General features: G+C 42.2%; 1 protein-coding gene across 1 annotated transcript; it reads left to right on the top strand.

The window, feature by feature from the left end:
* Positions 1 to 15,434: 15,434 nt before the first annotated feature.
* LOC149312755 (fibroblast growth factor 20-like) lies at positions 15,435 to 20,879 on the top strand. Its single transcript, XM_089526982.1, has 3 exons — positions 15,435 to 15,759; positions 19,121 to 19,224; positions 20,634 to 20,879. The coding sequence occupies exons 1-3, from the start codon at positions 15,435 to 15,437 to the stop codon at positions 20,877 to 20,879; spliced, it is 675 nt and encodes a 224-aa protein (XP_089383108.1).
* Positions 20,880 to 21,905: the final 1,026 nt, after the last annotated feature.

Raw genomic sequence — 21,905 nt, 5'->3', positions numbered from 1 at the left:
AGTGGAAATGCTGTGTTAGAGCAGAAACACAATAACTTTCCTTGAAGTGGAAAGAAAGTGTTTTTAAGCACTTACTAGGTCAGAGCTTATGCCAGATGTTGTTGAAGTACAATTCCCACTACCCTGAGCACTGGCTGTGCTGTCTGGTGCTGATGAGAGCTGGAGTCCCACAACATCTGGAGCAGTGGTTCCTAAATGTTGGTTCCTTTGGACTTCAACTACCAGAAGTCCCAGCCAGCTTAATCAACAGCCAGGAATTCTGAGAGCAGAAATCCAAAAAACATCTGGAGGACCAGAGTTTAGGAACCACTGGTCTGGAGCATGATGGATTGTCCTGTGGGTATTTGGAGGGCCACATAACTCTCCACATGGGGTTACATTTGGCTTGATAGGTTGCAAGTTGTGCTGGCATACTTTAAGCAAGGGCAGGAATCATGTAGCTCTGCAGATGCTTTTGGACTGCAGTTCCCAACAGCCCTAGCTGGCCAATGGTGAAGATAGCAGGGAGTTCAACAATATTTGGAGGAACACATGATTCCCACTTCTGTTTTAATGAATATTACACTGCTTCTCTGATGAATCTTGATGGCTTGTAAATAGACGGCTTCATACCACATAATACGTTCTCAATGCAAGGTAAGTAAATGGGGAAAAATGATTCATAACTTGATCATGGATGAGCATGTCAACCTGGTTTGTACTACAGAGTCTTGGCTGGATGTAGGTGGGTCATACTCTCCAACTATTCCGATTTGGCAGGGAGAGTGCCAATTAATCCCTTGTTGCTCCATTTTTTGGCTGATTTTGAAATGTTCCAGCTTCCCCTTCCTTCCATGTTCCCCCCTTGTCCTCACCTTACTTCAGTTGCTGCAAACTGAATGCAAATTTGCTGCCTTGAGTCCCTATGTTGGGAGAAAGGTGGGATATAAGAAATAATAATAATAATAATAATAATATACAAAAGCAGCTTGTACTCAATTCAGTAGCGGGAGAGGAAGGGATGCAATCTTTCGCTTCCCTATAGACTCAGGCAAAAGCAAATTACTGCAGCATCACCTGGCTTTTGTGTTCTTCCTCATAAGTAACTTGGCCACACTCGGATGTTGCTTGGACACACATGTCCTGTTTTTCATCTGTGGAAACTTGCTATGTATGCAGGGGGAGGGGTTAACCTCTCCCAGCTTTGTTCGCCTGCCTCCTGCCTGGGATGGAAACAAGAAGGCAGAGTTGCAGTGGTCTATTGGGATTCCATTTCCTCACCAGGTGCCTTACCAGTCTGCTGTGTATGAATCTGAAGGTGGCTGGCTGGAAAAGAAAAGCATTTCTGTTGGTGCAGCACCAGCCCTGCAGTTCAACAGTCTCACTTCCTGAGTGGCTGAGTAAGTCTCAGCAGTGGTGTTGGAGTTCCCCTGGCTTGTTGTACTGTAGGATTTCTAAATCCCTATGGCAGTTATCACACAATGAAAACTTCCAGGCAAATCAATGCCAATCCAATGCCATCCCAAGCCCAATCATGCGTATTCACATTAATTTGTAAGAGATTATCACATGTAATTGCTGTCATTTCACAGTCATTCCGAGCCCAATCCTAGGTCAATCCAAAAATTGGTAAATTCGGTGAACTAGCGAATTCACAAATCTTATTCCAAGGTTAATTCGCAGTCAATTCGATGTGGTGCTGGTGAGGAATGCAAGTTTGCATCGGCCCTAGTATTCCCCCGCCCCAAACCTCCCATGGTGCAACGCTATGATTTTGCACCATTTTGCTTCTGGTAGTCCTTCCACTTCCAGTGCTGGCGAGGAGGGGAAAAGCGGCTGTTTCTGATGCTGCTGGTGAAAGGGCTACTGCAGAATGAACATTTTCACGTTTTAATGTGGACAGAGCAGTGCATGGTTTGTGCCTCTAATGCCACTGGGGAAAGGGCACAGAGACCCATAGAAAAGAAGCTTGTTTGGATGCAAAAATGTGTGTGTGTGTGTATACACACATGCACATATATATGCACACACACACACACACACACACACACACCTGTATACACACACACACACACACACACACACACGTTTATATTTCCATATATGTATATGCCCACCCATGTCCATGGCTCACCCATTGGGGAGGGCTATGTGTGCATGCATATGTATGTGTGCACACAAATATATGTGTGTGTGTGCATGTGCTTCCACGTGCCCATACATATATTCATGGAGTAGAAGAAACGCGAAGCAATAATTCATGTGAAGCTAGCATTCACATGAAGCAGGAAGTGGCCCCCTTCTTCACCCCAGAAGTGTACAGGTTCATGATGCGTTCAGAGCCCCACTGAGCATGCGCAAGGGTGCCCATTCAAATTGTCGAATCCGCATGGTATGTACTGGCATGATAACTTATTTTGCCATCACTTTGCTTTGCCTTTGGAATTACCACAATTTCGCTCTTCACGTGTGATAATTAATCACGTGAATTGGCTTACTTTTGAACTGAGTCTACTTTCTCTTTCCTTCGGGATGAAGGTACATTTCCTTCGTATGATAACAGCCTATGAAGACAGCTCTTTCGGGAGCAGCCCAGCACTTCATGTCTTCCATAACAGTCCTGGGTCTGACCAAATAGTATTTTGGGTACCATCCATGGTGCTGACCACACTCTAGTCTTAGTTTTCTATGATAGGTGGTATGATGATGATCTGGATGTGGAAGAATTTTCGATAGTTCATCTTCACAGTCTCTGTGACTCACACAAATGGTACCTGTGTACCTGGGCAATGTGTTATTTGGAACCTTCTAGAGCTATTACGTAGGGGCTTTGGTAGGCCACTGAACACCTAACCAGCATGCTTCCCACTTAAAACCCGAGTTCCTTTTTGTTCACTGCAGCAGCATAATTGAGGGAAATGTAAGTGAGATTATTGGTTGTCTTTGGATAGTGTTTCTGGCTTTGATTTGGACTATGATTCATGACTTGATTTTTCTTGGAATGTGTTTTTGGCTTTATTGATGGAATCTGATTTGGCTTGGCGATTGGTTGGCTTCATGAAGGCTTAGACTGAGAGTGTTTAAGTCTCACTTGTCTGTTATGAATCTTGAGGTGGTCCAAACAATATGGCAAATCTAAGAAAACCCTATGAAATCCATGAGGTCGCTATAAGTCAACAGGTGACTTGAAGGCACATATATACACATGGAAGAAAGGCACTGAATAATCTCCAAGACAACGTACTATTCTTACAAGACATCCTGATACTACATTGCCCATGCATATTAAAATAATTCCTTGCTTTGGGAATTTTAAAGAACAAACAAACCTGGGCCACTATATATTTGTTCAACACCATTGAAAGTACTGTTCTAGGAAGTAAAGGGAAATGATAAGATTGAAGTGTATACCTGAAGTAGAATAGCGTGGTTTTGCAAAAACACTCTTCGAATGTATTTAACTTTCCATGATAGCAACACAGAAGGGGGAAAAAATTGGGTGTTATCTTTTCCTGTCACATGACTAATGCAAACAGTAAGGTGAAAAAAGACTCTTATCGTGTCTTTCCCAGTACTTGATAAAATACATAACTGCTTCCGAGCGCAGACATGAAAGGCTGTGCTTGAAAGAGGTCAGTTTGTTTTGTATTTCACTTTCACTCCTGCTCTAAGCATCTTGATATTTACTTCCAAGGCAGTATGTTGCACTTGCAATAAATCAAAGTTTTGTCAAACTTTATTAGAGCAGATCAGCTGCATCACTGTTAACTTTTAGCTGTTTGTTATCCAACGAGAAGGTTGGATTTGCTAATCCCAGTGTGCCCCAAACCTCAGGAAACAACATGCTTTTTCTGAACAATGATTCCCAGAATCCAAATCCATTTTGTGGCTTCCAGAAAGGCAAAGGAATATATGTGAATCCAAATGGGATGAGTTCAAATGGGCACTGAATCCTAGCTGTTGGATACCAAGTGGGCCTATACAATGTAATCAATGAGCCAAGAACAAAGGATTGAGATATTGAGCTACACTGAGTAATCCCAACATATGTGTGTAAATGCATTTGCTCTACTCTCTAGAACCTATCCAGGCATGGAAATCTACTAGGAAACCTTGGACAAGTCATATTCTCTGAGCCTCAGAGGAAGACACTGGCAACCCTCTGAATGTAACTTGCCAAGAAATCTCTATGAGAGAGGTGCAGTAACTTAGAGTTGACTTGAAGGCACATAACATCAAATAAATTTTCTGTTTTTTTTAAAAAACCACTTTTGCTTCAATCCAAGTGTTAGGACTGTATGCAGCATAGAAGCTTCCATTCATGAACCGTTTGAATGACGAGATGGACATCTGGTCTTAATTTCTTAAAAATATACTTCCCATCATTCTTCATTTTTTGTTACACTTGCTGAGGCTAATGGGAATTGCAGCCTAACACCTGAAGGACCACATTGCCAAAACTCTGGGGTAGCCTGAAAGTTTTTGTAGGAAAAAAATTCACACCTTCCTTTTTGAATTTGTATAGTTTGATGTTATGTTCCAAAAACATCTTTTAACGAGTCTGATTTTTCTGTGGGTTTTAAGTTGTCATTCATCTAGAACAGTGGTGGCAAACCTATGCCACTAGTGCCAGAGATGCACTCAGAGCCCTCTCTGTGGGCACATATGCCATCACCTCAGCGCAGAGTTTGCCAGAGTTTGTTACTAGAAAGCCAGAGGGATGTGGCACTTTGCAATAAATAAGTGGGTTTTAGGTTGCGGTTTGGGCACTCAGTCTCCAAAACATTCGCCATCACTGATCTAGCACTTTAGAAATGGGTCAGGCTACAAGAGGTGTGTAGTTTAATGAACTAAATCATTAGAACAAATCTTAGTAGTCAACATGTACAACAAATTGAGTAGCATACATGCAGTCCAACAAATTAATCACTAGTAACATTGAAAAATTATATACTGTATTTTCTGGCGTATAAGACTACTTTTTAACCCAGGAAAATCATCTCAAAAGTCAGGGGTCGTCTAATACGCCGGGTGTCATCTTATAGGGCAGGTGCTGGACTGGAGAATCTGTGACTGGTGGAGGGAGCTCAAAATGGCCGCAGCCGCATCCCCTCCATATGTGGCGACCATATGAAAGCAAGAAGGGAGGCGCTGTACAAGTACGGTAGAATAAAATCTTGGAGACAGGGAGGGCTGGGCAGGCAGGGAGAGCTGACCAATTCAAGCAGGCTTTGCATACAACAAGTTTTCCTGCTAAGTACCTGCATGTCATAAGCATTTGAATTGAAATTACCATATTGAAATCAAATCTGATTTTTTAAATTTTTATTTGGTGTGCGTTGGAAGAGGGGTAGTCTTATATGGCGAGTATATCCCAAACTCTATATTTTAACTGGAAAAGTTGGGGGTCGTCTTATATGCCCAGTCGTCTTATATGCCAGAAAATACGGTACTTTTTTCTTGGTCCCTTCAAATTTAAAATATGCCTTTGAAACATGACTTAGGCTGCAGTCTTATGTAAAAGAGCTTCCAGCCTAAAGGTATGATGTTAGGGGAACATTATGCAGATTTCCTCCCAAATCTAAGCAGACTGGGCCTTATTAGTGTGTGGATGGAAGATCACTGTATTTCACAGTGTGTGAGGTGCACTCAACATGGTCCTCCAGATGTTGTGTAGGACAGCAACTGTCAGCATTCCTCACTGTTGGTTAGGCTGGCTAGACTGCTGGGACTTGCATTCCAACAACACTTGGAGGTTTTTTTGTGGGTTTTTCAGGCTATGAAGCTATGTTTTAGAAGAGCTTATTCCTGATGTTTTGCCAGCAGCAGTGGCTGGCATCTTCAGAGAATGCTGGCATGGAAGAGAGTAGGGTATATATACTGTTGGTTGAGAGGAAGTGATTTACATGTTAATCTGTGTGTTGCTCTGTTGTTGAATGGCAAGGCCTCAGGTTGTCTATTTAATTCATAATCCATTGCCTGCTGGGAAACCCCCCTCACCCTGGGTGGGTTTCATTTGCATTTGCTGGGTCTTGATTTTGGTGTTTTTCAGGACTGGTAGCCAAACTTTGTTTACTTTAAGAGTTTCTTCTTTCCTGTTGAAGTTGTCCAGGTGTTTATGGATTTCAATGGCTTTCCTGTCTTTCTAGAACACTTCTAGAACATGGCCTCATAGTTCAAAACCCCCATTAAAACTATGGATGCCGGCCATGAAAGCGTTCGACTTTATATAATACTTGAAGGGCTGCGTGATTTGTACCCCTGATGTAGTATACCCTCCAACATTTCACAGATGAAAACCTGGACACATGTGGCTGACCAGCACCACAGTCTGGTCAAATGGGTGTGGCCATGCAACAAGAGAACAGGAGAAAGCACATAAAAATAGGAGAAAGCATATAAAATTTTAAGCAGGGAAATCCTGGGATTTTTATACTAAGTTTAGGAAGGCCTTAAAAAGGAGGGAAAATCCCAAATGAGTCTACTAGGAAGGCCAAGACCCTCTTTTCTCCTTCCAGCTGAGTTAATTGAGTGAAAACTACTTTTTTTTGTTGAACTCAGTTTGCAGCAACTGAAATAAGGTGAGGACAAAGAAGGAAAGTGGAAGGAGGACAGCGAAGCTGAGACCTTCTAAAAGCAGCTGAAAAAGTGGGGTGGCAGAAGATTAACTGGGACTGCCCCTGCTAAACCAGGACAGTTTGAGGGCATGCTGTAGGGTGCGTATAACAACCTCCTTTCTGTGCATCTTACAAATTGCTATCTTAACTCACAGACAAAATATGTTGATGGGTCATGTTGAATCTTACCTGCCTCTCCTTGGAAACAGTGCAATTACTATTCTGTTGCTTGGAATCGTATACATTAGGCTCCCAGATGTAATATCCTCTCTTGCAGTTGTTCAAGTATATGTTCGCAATATCTTGGGCTGAATTTAATCTTTCTGTGTTACAAAATAAATAAATTAGTTATTTATTTGTTTAATGTTTACCTATTATTATTACTGTTGATGATGTCATTGTTTGGTAAATCTATCTTTTGAGACAGAAGTGTATGGGACTACCTGCAGAACTGGGTCTTCCACACATTTTGCAACTTTGATCTAATGCTTTGATTTAGCCCTGCAATTAAGAAGATTTGGTTCAAAGCAAAAGTCCACTGGTTGATGTTTTACACCGAGGTGATAATGTTTACACAGATGTGCTTTGAAAGCTTGATTATGGAGGATTTTTCAGGTCCAGCCACATGACAGGCTTCTGTTATTTGAAAGGTAAACTTATATAACATCTATCTTCAACAACTTTCCCAAGTCTGCCAGCACACACTTTTTCTCGTCTTTCGAAGTGATTTATCTGATCATTCTATTTAACATTATTTTCATTTTGAGGTTTTAAATCCTTCCATAATAAATCACTTGCTTTCAACAGTCTTCTCCTCTTTTTTTTTTAATCACTCAGGTGCACACAGGGCAGTACTTAGGACTGCTGTGATGAAAAGGTGTTGTGTTACCTGCTTTAAGCCACCTGCCAATTAATTAGCCCCAAACTCTTTCCAGAAAATAAAGCAAAGCAGCCAAATCCATTTGATCTCCCAGATTTACATGGTGACTGAAAAGACACATGGAAAGAAACTGAAAAAAAAAATCCAAAAACCTCACCGCCCTATTATTTCCTATTGCTTTACAACTTCTTTTTGTTAGTTAAACAAAAGTGTAAATCCAATGAGCAGTTCCATTCCCACAGCCCTTTCAAGATCCTGTTCTGAAAAATTTCAAATAACAAAGGGAAATAACATTTATTTTGGTGACAATATATTGCACATTAAGTTTGGTGAGAATACATGGTGAAATACTCTGTGTGTGCATGTGTATGCACACGCACATGTGCATGGATGCACATGCTTTCAAGTTGACTGTTGACTTACAGTGGCCCCGCTAACATAGGGTTTTCTTAAGCAAGGAATACACAAAGGCTTTTTGCCATTACTCCCCCCACCCCCCCAAAATATAGCCTACAGCACTTGGTATTCCTTGGCCATTTCCCCCTTTCAAGTACTAACCAAGTCTGACCCTGCTTAGCTTCCAAGATCAGATGCGATCTAATGCCTTTGTGATATTGGTCAATCACATGTGAAGCCATATACAGTGGACCCTTGTTATACACTGGGTTTGGTTCCAAGATCCCCCGTGTATAACAAAATCCGTGTTTGCTCAAGTCTCATTAAATATAATGACATAGCAAAATGGTGTCCCTTATAAAAAATGGAACATCAAGGTAAATTTATACTTTTTTGGAACATTTTCAAACCGTGTATGCTTGAATCCGTGTATAAAAAATCCGTGTATAAGAAGGGCCGACTGTAGTTCAGAGGATACCATGGGCTTCTCTATAACAAGATTGGATTTGTGTTAACTATGAATAAATATTGTTGCCATTTTGCCTTCCCCATATGTAAATAAAAATAAAATAAAATAAAATAAAATAATGAGCTACTTCAAAGGGTTATAAGGGAGAATTAAATAAGAATATTGAACCATTTTGTATCTTAAAGTTTAATTTACTTTATTTATTTATGAATATGCCAGCATCATTTGATCACAGATCCATTGAATCCTCCATGGTAGTGAAGTCATACCAACCCAAAGTCAACCAGTAAGCTTAGTGGCTGAGTAGGGATTTGATCTTCTCTTTAGGCCTAATCCAGCCCAGATATGGGCTGAGCATAGCCTGCAAATTCTGTAGCCCTGGAGTTGCAGAGAGCTCCTGATGCCGCTTTGGCCTTCTTTGTTGGTAAGGCAAGTGCTGGGTTTGGGTAACCCAGTATTAGCTTCACTGATATTGACAGTGATCAATGAAAATTAACATTAGGACCTGGCTCAAGCTTCAAACTGGGAAGGAAAGCAGATTGGTGGGATACCCCTGAAGAAGTTTGAAAGTTACTTTTTAAAAGTAATTCTGTCAGTTATTAGTTAGAATATTTGTAAAGTAACCCATCAGTGTTACTTGCACAATGCTGAGCAACAAAATTGAAAAGTTAATTCATTGTATTCCTTGCTGCACTACATTACATTGTTACCCTTTTGAGGGGAAACTTTAGGAGTGATGGGAGAGATAAAACCTGAATGTTGGAATGATAAAACTTCTGAAAGTGTCTTTCAAAAGTAACACTTTAAAATAAATGGAAACTATTACTTGTCAAATGAATAAACGCCTCTCTCATTACATCTTTTGAAATGTAGCTTGTTACAGCATTCTTATATGAAACAAAACAATCCATTATGTTGTCATTGTGTGCCTTCAAGTCGTTTCTGACTTATGGTGACCTTACAGTGACCCTATCATGGGGTTTTCCTGGCAAGATTTGTTGAGAGAAGGTTTGCCATTGCCTTCCTGTGAGGCTGAGAGAGTGTGACTTGCCCAAGGTCACCCAGTGGGTTTCATGGCCGAGCTGGGAATCGAACCCTGGTCTCCAGAATCATAGCCCAACATTCAATCCACTACACCACTCTAGCTCTCTGTAACTACATTACTTGTAACTCATTACTTCCGAGCCCTGAGGTAGTCCCTGTTATCTGTGTTCGTAGTCTGGAGATACTAGTAGGATTTGGCCTCGCACCACATACCTTCCCAAAAGGGAAGGTGTGTGGGGAGGCAGAGTCATACTTCTGTAACCTCTGATCAGTGACTGGAGATTACAGTGGGATACTCTTTGCATGCCCTTTGTTAAATAACTGGGAAGTAAGAGGTATGCAAATAGACCTTGCATAGAAAATCTGGGAATGGGCATTGGGGGAAGAGGGCAGAAGATTCAGACGTGGGTTTGGGATTATGCTTCTACTCCCTTTTATCATCCAATCTTCAAACTGGTCCTAGTAGTCAGTGCTGCCCCCAGAACCAATAGACTTCTCCTCCTCTATCCTGAGCAAAGTCCAACAGTGTAACAGCTATACCACTCTAGGTAAGCAGATAATTTAGTATATGCATACCTTCCTCATTTAGCTGGGTGTTGTATCTAAAGAAATATTAAAAGGACCTGCCTCTGAAGTGACCTTAAACTGGATCTGAGAGCCATCCAACATGGGGGTTGAGCACTGTTGAATGAGAGAGAATTCTTACATATAACACATGATGATTTGGGGAGCTCCAGTCATAAATCATTCACCACTGATTTCTGTTATGAGCCTACTCTTGATACAAGATTTTGCACAAAGCTTGGGCTTCTTTGACTCATTAATTCACTAACCATGGCATCAAGACTGAAATAATTAATGGAAGGCTGAAACTGGGCACGCGCATATAATCTAACAAGCTTTGACTAACTAGAAATATCTGAAACTCTTCCTTCTGACCCTTGAAATTTGGCCCATGAAATCTGACCACCAGGTTGCAATGCTCTGTGCACTTACTAACAGAAGTCATTGAGGTTAAATCTCTGAGTAAAACAGAGTGGACAAAGTACAGCCACCGGTTGTGGAATTCCTACAACCCTGAGTCCACCTCCAACTAAAAAATAAATAAAACGAAGCTACAAATGGCCACTCAATCACTTCCAGTTTTAATGTTTTGGTTGAAAAGGCAAAGCAAGACAAGACCTTTCCAGGCTCTTTTTGACCCTCTGGCACCAGTGGTGAGTTGTGGGGCTAAAAATGTGGCCATTAGGCCTACAAAAGCTACCCACCTTTGGACTAGATGGTAAGAATCCTGAACTAAGCAAGTCAAAGTGCAGATTAGAGAGACTATTGAGTTGTGAAATGTTGAGCTAGTACCTGTTAACCAAACTTATATTGGAGAAATAAATTTTTTAAAGGGAAACCAGGAATGTATCTTCTGATACAATACAGGTAAGAATTCCTGTTAAGGAATGGCTCCCAGGCAAACTAGGAGCACATTTATTTTTGCACAATGCAAGTTGTAATTTATTACACACACACACACACACACACACACACACACACACACACGGGAGGAAATGACCTGGCAAAGCATTGGTTTTGATTTTTAAAAAACCTGCCATACTCTTTCCTCTAATGTAGTCCTATCACACTTTAGAGTCTAGTACTCTAAATTTTATAAGTAAAGGGAGGACGATAAATGTATAATTTATAGGCTGGCATAGTATAGCTGATCCATAAAGTATTGTGATCACTTCTGTCTTTTCAGTGGATGAATGTCTAATATTTAAATATACCTTTTGCACAAGGTTTAGCATTTGTCAGTTCGACTCTAGAATGCCATGTCAGCTTCTATTTAATGTTAAAATATTATATTATGTTCTTTCCCTATAACTTGATACCTATTCAGCCAATAACTCTTCTCAGAGCAGCTCATGAAACAATTCATGCCACATAAATGGCAAGAACAATGCAACATATCAGTGCAAGACAAAAATAAATCCAAGTGTAAAAGGTCTGAGAAAATAAATTATTATTATTATTAATCTTTATTTATGAAGCGCTGTAAATTTACACAGCGCTGTACATGCAATCTTTTTAGTTAGACGGTTCCCTGCCCTCAGGCTTACAATCTAAAAAGACATGAAACAGAAGGAGAAGAGAGTGGTGGAGGGAAAGGGTAAGAGGTCCAGCAGTTCCTCTCAACCTCCAAGGCCTGGACCAAGGCAGATGGACTGGAGGGAGGGCGAGGCTTCATAATGGAAGGTTAATCTTCTTCCAAGGAAAATAAGTTTCACCTGATGCTAGAAAAATATCAGAAGCTGTAACCCCATATACACTTTGCTGGCTGCAAGTGCCACTGAGCTCAGGAACTATCCAAGGTTCTGAACCTATTCTTAGCAGAGGATTAAGCACCTTGGATGTTTGGACTAAAATCTGCTGCTGATTCACCACCCCACTGACATGGAAGTCAACAGCTGCCACAACCTCACAGATCTGTTGTGTGGTTAAAGTGTGGAGTAGGACCAGGAGGAGGATGTATGTAGCCTTGAACTCATTGGAGGAAAGGTGGGAAGATAGTGGCAGTGATAAGATGGTTAGGATGATGATGGTGATCCATGCTCATTAAACAAACAAACAGAGTGTGGGGAATTGAGGACAGAAGGGAGAATAACAAAGAGAATTAAGGAGTACCTTCTGCCCTCTACTTAATTGCTGGCATTTAGTCATCTGTGGATCCATCTTTGGAACGATCTGTCCTTTTTAGATTCATCCATCAGTTACAGTGTAAACCTTACTGAATGATCCTTCCTGCTCAGCAAACATGCTTAGGTTCATGCTGTGATATGTGAAATCATGTTGGCAGGGTAGGGGATGCTGTGGGAGTCTACTCAAGGGGGAATTTCCACTACACGCTCTCAGCATAAACAGGTTGCCCTTACAAACTTGGGCATAACAGTATGAACACCCACTGGGTGACCTTGGACAAGTAACACTCTCCATGTTAGAAGATAGCAATGACAAACTGAAAAATAAATATTACAAAAAACAAAACAAAACAAACAAACAAAAAACACAACACAAAACCTTACAATAGGGTTGCCTTAAGTTGGAGTTTGCTTGAAGCAATGCAACATCATGAAGAACAACAAAAACAAGATTCTGGTGGGAAAACAATAAATAAATAAATATAGCTCCCATGTTCCTTCTATACAGGATATTTTGTAATGAAGAGGAACCTGCTATTAGTCCAAGCTTTAGGTGTACTTTTTTTTATGGGAACAGGGTGAGGGTGCAAAATCAACACTTCAGTTTTCAGAAGGCTGGTCACCAGGTTTTTCTCCAGTCTAAGAAACTCAACCTTATGTATTTAATTCATTTGTACTCTTCTTTTCTCCCGATAATGGGACTCAAGGCAGCTAATACCATATTTAAAACAATACAAGTTAAAATGAATGCAAAAGCATAAATATAAATATAAAACAAACTATTAATGAAGTTAAAACACTACACATTAAAAAGATTAAAATGCACTAAAAGACAATATACCAACCTTAAAACAGAAGTGCACCGCATTAAAAGTCCAACCCTATTTAGCTAATTGCAAAGGAGGGCAAGGTACTGCAACATGTAGGACATTCTAGAACAATGTAGGCCACTACAAAACAAAAACTAGAAACACTCATATAACTATAAAGTCATGCTTCTTTGTTATGCTCAAGGAGGACATTTTGGAACTCCTCTTGGACAGAGGGCAGAAACGGAGGCCATGTCCTGGAAAAGGAGAACGGCTGGTCACCCAGCATAATAGCCAGAGAAATCCACCACTTTTATATTAGTTTTTTGTGGGTTTTTTGGGCTATGTGACCATGTTCTAGAAGAGTTTCTTCCTGATGTTTCACCAGCATCTGTGGCTGGGTTTGATTCCCAGCTCAGCCATGAAACCCACCGGAGGACCTTGGGGAAGTCACTCTCTCTCAGCCTCAGAGGATGGCAATGGCAAACTCCCTCTGAAGAAACTAGCTCAGAAAACCCTGTGATTGCCATAAATCAGAAAGGATTTGGAAGCACGCAACGACAATATATTGTTCAGTGCTCTTGGAAGGCAAACCAAACCAAAACTAGTGCAGACACTCTCTGAGATAAATCATGCTTACATTTGTGTTTGTGTGTGTATATATGTATGTATGTTTATGTATCTCTCTCCCTCTCTCTCCCTGTGTGTGTGTGTGTGTGTGTGTATATATATATATATATATATATATGTTTGTGTGTATGTATGTGTGTATGTATGTACTATATATATATATATATATATATGTACATGTGTGTGTATTTGTGTATGTGTATATATCTATAACCAAGTGTGTGTGTGTGTGTGTGTGTCCAGTTGACCCTTGGTATCCGCTGGGTTTTGGTTCAGGACCCCCGCTAATACCAAAACCTGTGGATGCTGAAATCCCATTAAATGCAATGGCCGAGAAAAATGGTGTCCTTATATAAAAATCATATAATTCTTAATTTGTAAGAATTGCACAATCAGGCTTTGCTTTTTGGAATATATATATATATATGAAATATTTTTCATCTGTGGATGCTCGAACTTGTGGATAAAAAAACCCGTGGATATGGAGGGCCAACTGTCTCTCTCTCTCTCTCTCTCTCTGTGAATTTGTTGTTGTTATCTGCCTTCCAGCAGACCTTGACTCATGGCAACTCTGTGGATGAGACACCTCCAGGAACCCCATCCTCCACTTCTGATAGTTCCTCTAATACACACACACACACACACGTTATGATGATGGGGTGAAGATAATGTTGATGATGATGATGGTGTTGGTGATGAAGATGATGGTGGTGGTGATCACACACACACACACACACACACACAGATCTCTCTCTCAATATCTGTATTAGGAATCCCTTTAAAAAGAAAGGGGAAACTCCGACTGCTGATGCCAATTCATTAGGGGAGGAAAACCCCCCTCCTCCTGGCTCCCCCGCCTCTCTTTCTTAGGCAAGGCGATAAAAGGGGGAAAGGTAAGACATGTCACACTTTTATGAGTGTTCTGAACAGCCCAGGAGTGGAACTGTTAGATCTTCTTTTTCCCCTTCTCCCCTTCTTTTCCCCCTTCCCTCCTCTTGTCCCTCTTTCATGTGTGTCTGGGCAGGTCTCCCCCTCCGGGAACGCCCTGCCTCCCTCCTTCCCTCCCTCCCTGCCTCCCGCTCGCTTCCCTTCCCTTCCCGGCTTCTGCACCTGTCCCCTCCAAGCGCCCGGGGGCCAAGCCTCCATCATCATCATCATCATCATCATCATCATCATCATCATCATCATCATCATCATCATCATCATCATCATCATCATCATCATCATGTTTCCCCCTGGCCAGACATTCGGACTTCTAGAAAGAGGCAGAGAATAGAGGGCAGCATCCTATTTGGCACCATCACTACCATTATCATCATCATCACCACCATCACCATCACCACTACTTCCACTATCATCATAAGCACCACCACTACCACCACCATCCTCATCATCATCATCACCACCATCACCAGCAACAACAGCCACCACCTGGCTCTTGTGTGTTTGTGTGTGTGGAGGGAGGGAGGGAGGGAGAAAGGGGTGTTTCCAAGGTGTGTGTGTGAAGGAGGGATCCTGGCCGGGGAGCATCTGGGGAACTCCCCTCATCCCTCCAGATCCAGAGGGAGGTGGAAAGGTGTGAGGGAGGAAGGAGGGAGGGGAAGAAGAAGGAAAAGAAGCTCGGTTTAAGATATCAAAGGCTCCAGCCTGAGCCTAGAGAGGAGGGGGCGGTGGGTGGGTCGCTGGGGGAACCTGTCCGACGTAGACACCTCTATATATACCTATATCTGTCTAGAGGGAGAGCCCTTTTCTTTGGCTTGCACTTGGGAGCGGTCTTGGGTTCGGATCTCCAGCCTCCTCTCCTCCTCGATGTGGATAGGAAGCCTTTCCTCCGCCTTCCGCCCGATGCTCTGGGAGATCAGGCGAGCCTCCCCATCCAGGCACCTGCTACCTTGAGCCTCCTTCTCCTCCTCCTCCTCGATGGCTCCCTTGGCCGAGGTCGGGGGCTTCCTGGGCGGCCTGGAGGGCTGGGGGCACCAGGCGGTGGGCGCCCACTTCCTCCTGCCCCCCTCCAGCGGAGAAAGGCTCCCCCCCAGGATCCTCGACCCCCGCCTCCAGCCCCTCCAACCCCAGCAGCAGAAGGGGGAGCCCGCGGGGACCCTGCCCGCCAATGCCAACGCCCCGGACCTGGCCCACCTGCAGGGCATCCTCCGGCGGAGGCAGCTCTACTGCCGCACGGGCTTCCACCTCCAGATCCTCCCCGACGGAACCGTCCAAGGCACCCGCCAGGACCACAGCCTCTTCGGTAAGGAGCCTCCTTTCCTTTACCTCCTCCCCAGAAGCCCCAGCAGGAACCCACCCATCCACACCTACCTTCCTATCTTCCTTCCTTTTTCTTTCCTTCATCCCTCCCTCCCATCTTTTCTTCCTTAAGTCCTTCGTTCCTTCATCCCTTCTCCCTCCCTCCCTCCCTCCCTCCCTCTCTCCCTTCTTTCCTTGGTTCCTTCCTTCCTTCCCTCCCTCCCTTCTCCCCGAGGCCTCTTCTCTTCCACAGCCTCTTTGCCCTCCCTTTGCCAGCGACGGAAGCAATCCATCCTTGTAGCAACAACCGATGGGATAGCAACCCAGCTCAGCCTGGGGAGCTCCTTCGCCTTCCTTTTCTCTAAGCAGCAACAACACAAACAGAACTTCATCCAAAAACCTTAGTTTTGAAGATCTATCTGCAAAGGGCTCTTGGAGCACCTTTGAGACTGAACTGAAAGAGAGACGTTGGTAGCATGAGCTTTCATAGACTTGAGCCAACTTTCTCAGGCTGCATCCACAATGGAGAATTAAGCTGGTTTGGCACCGCTTTAATTCTAACTATCTGGCTCAAGGCTATGGAATTCTGGGAGTTGGAGTTTGTTGTGGGACCCATATCCCCCGCATCCCTTAGTGACACCCCTGATCCAGGCCTGAGCCACAGTAGGGAATAAAGTGTCTGCTTTAGCTGCCTGTCCAAGTGAGCAGTAGATGTGAACAGGAATAGGAAGGAATTAGGGACCGGGAGGAAGAGTAGCATCTATTTGCAAGATTTAATACTGCAGCAGGTTACATCAAGATTGCTGAAAATGGCCAGGAGGGATGTGCAGTCATGAGACTGTGCATCACTGAACATGTACAAAGTGCCTTTCTTGCCCCCTTGAGGGCTATTTTACACAGTCTGCATTCCAGCAATGTGGAAAGTGGGTCCATGCACTTGGTGCAGATAGTCGCAACAAATGTGCAAACCTCTGTTAGGCTACTTCTCCATGTGCTGGGAAATGGTGACTTAGCATTACTTAACTTGTAGCTTGCCTTTTTCCCTATGTGAGGCCCAAGGCAGCTTACACTATAAGGTTACACCAAAAAAAAATGGCCAAACAATCTATAGGACAAAAGTTAAAAGAAAAAGGAACCAAATTCAAAATGCATGTTTAAAACAAATATACCTATTATGATGGCAGGACCAAGAGAAAGCATAACTGAGGTGGCCACAGTCCTATCTGCATCAGTCTGCAAGCAGAAATACATATATTGCAGTTGTATATACTGCTCTTACTGAGGGTTTCAGCATTTCAGTCTCATTTCTTCAAGGCTTTGATTTTTTAAAGTAGATTGAGTTTCACCATCCCTAACGGTCTGCAATATGGTCCTGTCTTCCTGTACATATATATCAGCCCACATGCAATGCAGTGGGAATGATGCATGGATAAATGCATGCAGGGATGCCCTCAAAACCTGGAACTTTGTTTGATTTGCAGAAAGCAATTCAGTTGAAGCAAGCATGCACAAACACCAGCAGCAACTGCTCTTGAACATCTATGTAGACTCTGCATAGATGTTGAATAGTCAGTGTACCTCAGACAAACATTTCTATCAGCAAGAAACAAAAATCAGCCTGAGACAGTTCACTTATCCTCAGATAGCCCTTTTAGACTTCCACTATAACAGCCTTTTCCCATTCGCTACTCTCCAGAACTTTCAAACTTCAAATCCTCTGATCTTTGGCCACACCGAGGATGTTACTGAGGCTGATGGAAATTGTATCCCAAAAGACTGGGAAGGTGTCAGATTGGGGAAGTCTGAAATATACCTGTCCTGTGAATGTCCATCACCATAACATAGGTTAGTTGAGGCTGATGGAAGTTGTAATCCTAAAACATTTGGAGGGTGCCAGTGTGGGAAGGTGGTGCGTCTACAAATTGGAAATGGAAGCCAAAAGAGATCTGACAGAGAGGCCAATGAGGGAGTCCATGGCAGAGCGGGTGTTCACATTTCCCCCAAACTTGTGCTCTGCAAAGATGATGGACTATAGTTTTCCTTTCCTCAGACAGCATACTCAATCTGTAGTCCAATATATCTGGAGATCACCTGGTTAGGGAGCCTGGGCAACCTAGGTCCATATCCAGCACTCTAATAGCCACTGGCCCAAGAGCTTGCTCAGTCTTTCAAATGCATTATATCACTTTGTTTAGGGTTCACGAGTAAGAAAAAGAACTTAACCACAAAATGGAGGTTACTTGGTTTGTAAAAGAGAGCGAAGAGAGAGAGGATGGATTCTAAAAGTTAGGGTGCATAGCCTTGTCAGAGGAAGCCTGATGTTGTTGACCACCATTGGGAACAGCCACAAAGGGAATCAAAGAGGTTTCTCTTTTAGTCAAAACAATCTGTTGCAAAAGCCTCTTAAATGACCTGCAACGTTGGAACTGCCAATGTTTTTCAGAAGGAAAGAAACTTTAGTTCAGCCGATAGTTCTGCACAGAAGGGAAGCATGTAAACACAGAATAATTACCAAAGGGAGGGAGGGGAGGAGAAAAAAAAAGGAGAGGAAAAAAAGATTTGAGATTGAGATCAAACATTCCTGGTGCCTCTTTATTCTATCGCCATTCTCAATAGCTTTGTCTGATGTGGTCTCTTTGTTGATTGAATCACCTGCTTATTATGATTTGGTGGGAGGCGGCGAGGCCCGTCTTTGAAAATGATATCAGAAAGACAGAATACCTCCCATGTCTTTCAATGAAACTTTGAATATTGGGAACTCCAAAATCTCTGATGATTTATTTGCCGTGGAAAGACTGAATATTTGATCTCTGTCAAAGATTTGGCTGGGCTGCTACTTAACATTGCACATCAAGTCCTTGACAATTCCCCATTGAAATAATCAATTTTTTCTTTTAGGGAGGGAAGTAGTGCAGAAAAGAAAACAATGTTTCTAAATAAAATCAAATGACACTGTTTGAAAGAAAAATATGGGTGCATGCTTCCTCTTTTTTTGTGGTTAAAGCAGTAATTGAACGCTTTCTTCCTAACAATCCAAATATTTGATCCTTACTATTATTTAACAGGGAATGGCACAAGCCAGGAAAAGCTTGCAAGCCTAATTGATTTCAACGTGTGTAGCTCTCTCACTGAAATCAATGGGACGTGAAAGTGCTTAATTTGGCTGGGCCATGCCCAATACATGGAACACTGTTGCTGAAGGCTGCATTTTTGTGTGGTTTTGGTATTCACGCTACCTCAGAGTGTTATTGTTAGATTTCACATAGCACATACTTCCTCTGCCTCTAGCTATATACACAAGTCTTGACAGCAACATGCATAATTAAAACTTAAAGCTGAACTTTTTGCTTTTTGTCCCCTTACAGGTATCCTTGAATTCATCAGTGTGGCAGTAGGTCTAGTCAGTATTCGAGGAGTAGACAGTGGCCTTTACCTTGGAATGAATGAAAAAGGAGAACTATATGGCTCTGTAAGTATTACCATGATATCCCCCAGCTCACACTGTAGACTCCTTTTGATGAACTATGATAGTCATTCAGAATTTTGCAACTGGTTTTAAGGAAAGTGGAATCATATCCCTGTCTTATTTGCTAATTCAAGAGAAAGCACTACACTAGCCAGTACAGTAGTGTCAAGTGTGTTCTTTGCATGGTAATCCCTCATGAGTATAATCTGAGAATTTAAGACAATAGTTTTCAAGTTTTGTTGGAAGCTTATTTAAATTTCATCAGTGAGACATATAAAATTGTCCTATACTTTGCCAGATTATTTGCCCATGTAGTTCAATGTTCTGTAATGACGTAGCAGGGAATGTATGAGCCTCCTGATGTTGCTGGATTGCAGGACCCATTAGCCAGATCATCACAGAAAATGGTGAAGAATGCTAGGAGCTGCAATCCAACAAAGTCTGCAGTACTACAGATTCCCAAATAGTATCATACTGGTTATACCTCTCTGGGAGTGTCTGCCAGAGATCTTTCTCAGAGATCCTTTGCCATAACTTGCTACTGGATCACTTAATTTGAGATGCCAGAATTTGAAATTGACATCTTCTGCCAAATCAGCCTGTGCTTGTTTGCTTGGTTACATTTCATAGCTACCTTCAAAATTTCAGTCTCCCCAAAGGTGCCTACAATACAGAACATATAATGCAATATAATAAGTTCATAAAATCATGAATAAATTTTAAAGAAGTGAAAAAGTGAAACAATTACAGCCAAACTGGACATTATATTTGTCACATATCTTTTGTCACAGATAGATGGAGTATGGGATTGGGGCACACAGAACTGGGAAAAGTTACCTATATGGATTACAAAATCCCAGAATATTCTAAGCACCATGGTCACAAATCCTACCTGCTGGAGAATTCTGGGACCTGTGGTACAAAAAGTAACCTTTTCCAAGCTCTTGTCCAAAAGACCTGGAAAAGTATGCAAAGTTGTTTGGTAGACTTAACAACTGGGTGGACCTTAACAATTAATAGTGCTCCCAAGCTCCATCCCCCATGAAATGGAAAGAGAGAAAGGGAAGAAATGATGCAATAGGTTCACTAGCGATAGTGAGTTTTGCTTGTTGTTCTGCTTATAGAGACTTTGTATATGGTGTTTCATATCTCCTTTCTTTCTTTGATGATAAAATAATTCCCTAAAAATGGGGAGCTTTTATCAAAGCAGTGGCTTTACTTATATATCACGTTTGATCTGGAAGCATTGGATGTACAAACTTAGGTGAATTAGTTTGTTCTGATCTCATCTTTGAAAGGAAATATGCTTCCGAGGTACAACCAACAATGCTTTTCTTGCTGAGGGAATATCACCTAAAGAACCCCCTCTTTCTTGCGTTAAAAAAACTCACTTGCTTTATTCTTTTCTACAGGAGAAGCTCACTCCTGAATGTGTCTTCAGAGAACAGTTTGAAGAGAACTGGTATAATACATACTCCTCCAACGTGTACAAGCATGGGGACTCAGGGAGACGCTACTTTGTGGCCCTCAACAAAGATGGCAGCCCCAGAGATGGGGCCAGGTCCAAAAGACATCAGAAATTCACCCACTTCTTGCCCAGACCAGTGGACCCTGAAAGAGTGCCTGAACTCTACAAGGATGTGCTAGTACTCACCTGAAACTGAACATAGGCGGGGAATAGAATCTTAGCCTCAACAGTATCAAAAGCAGGAAGAACTTCTGAATGCTGAGGAACTACTGAGATCTAGGAAGCCAGATGATCAGAAGAGCTGTTTAGTGGTAGACAAGCCCTCATTGCTTAATGTCTGGATGTAGGAGAATGAACCTGAAAGCCAAGAGGACCAACCTGTTTTAGGTTTACTCGCCCTTGTGCTGGACTAGTAGACAAGAGAAGTTGGAACTGGACTCAGACCAGGCTCTTCTGGATTTTTAATATGCTTAGAAGAACCACCCCAAATGTGTGGCGATGGACTATAGAAAGATAGCTGTCATTCTGAAGCAAAGTATAAACGGCAAACTAGTGAAAAACAAGATCACCCACATGGATTGTCAACATGAGGTGATGGAGACAGTTGCGAACCTGGAAACAAAATTTGGATTTGTTTTTCCTCTTCAGGATGGACCTAATTTATATACATTCAGAGTGCATATATTTATTTTAAATATTTATTTATTACAGAGTTTATTTTTTACTGGGAGATGAAGAGAGTGCAGCCCTTTACCCCACAGAAAACCATTTATGGTGCCAATACTTACTCCAAAGTCATCTCATGGTGCAAAATGAAAAGGAGCAGGACATCCCCCAACACTACAAATGGAAGAGTGTCCCTTGAATGTCATTGCAATGAGATAATCGATTGGGGCTCTGTTTTTATGCACATGCCTGATGAATAGCCTTAAACAAATAAATGCCTTGGTTGCCTTACAACTTGTGGGATTGTGTCCTGCATGTGTACTAAATCAAACACTCAAATTTAAAAAGGGGAATTAAAGGTATACCTCTTATCTCTTTGTTCCACTGTTGTTCTTTCAAACAATAATCTACCAATGGCATATGTGATGGGGGTGTGTGGGAAGGAACCAACCTCTTCCTTCTGCCCCTGACATCCCTATGTTTTAGACTACATAAGGCTGTCATTCAGAGGTTTCTTTGGTCCCTGTTGTAAGTACACATGATAAATCTA

Source organism: Sceloporus occidentalis, unplaced genomic scaffold, assembly GCF_023333645.1.
Source record: "Sceloporus occidentalis isolate IW3139 unplaced genomic scaffold, rSceOcc1.0.p SCAF_5, whole genome shotgun sequence".
Lineage (NCBI taxonomy): Eukaryota > Metazoa > Chordata > Lepidosauria > Squamata > Phrynosomatidae > Sceloporus > Sceloporus occidentalis.
This window is presented reverse-complemented; position numbering and strand designations above follow the sequence as displayed.

Bases quoted from the DNA above. Each gene is read 5' to 3' on its own strand.
- LOC149312755 (XM_089526982.1), top strand. From the start codon at position 15,435: ATGGCTCCCTTGGCCGAGGTCGGGGGCTTCCTGGGCGGCCTGGAGGGC. The intron at 15,760-19,120 runs GTAAGGAGCCTC...GTCCCCTTACAG, and splicing joins CCAGGACCACAGCCTCTTCG to GTATCCTTGAATTCATCAGT. The intron at 19,225-20,633 runs GTAAGTATTACC...TCTTTTCTACAG, and splicing joins AAGGAGAACTATATGGCTCT to GAGAAGCTCACTCCTGAATG.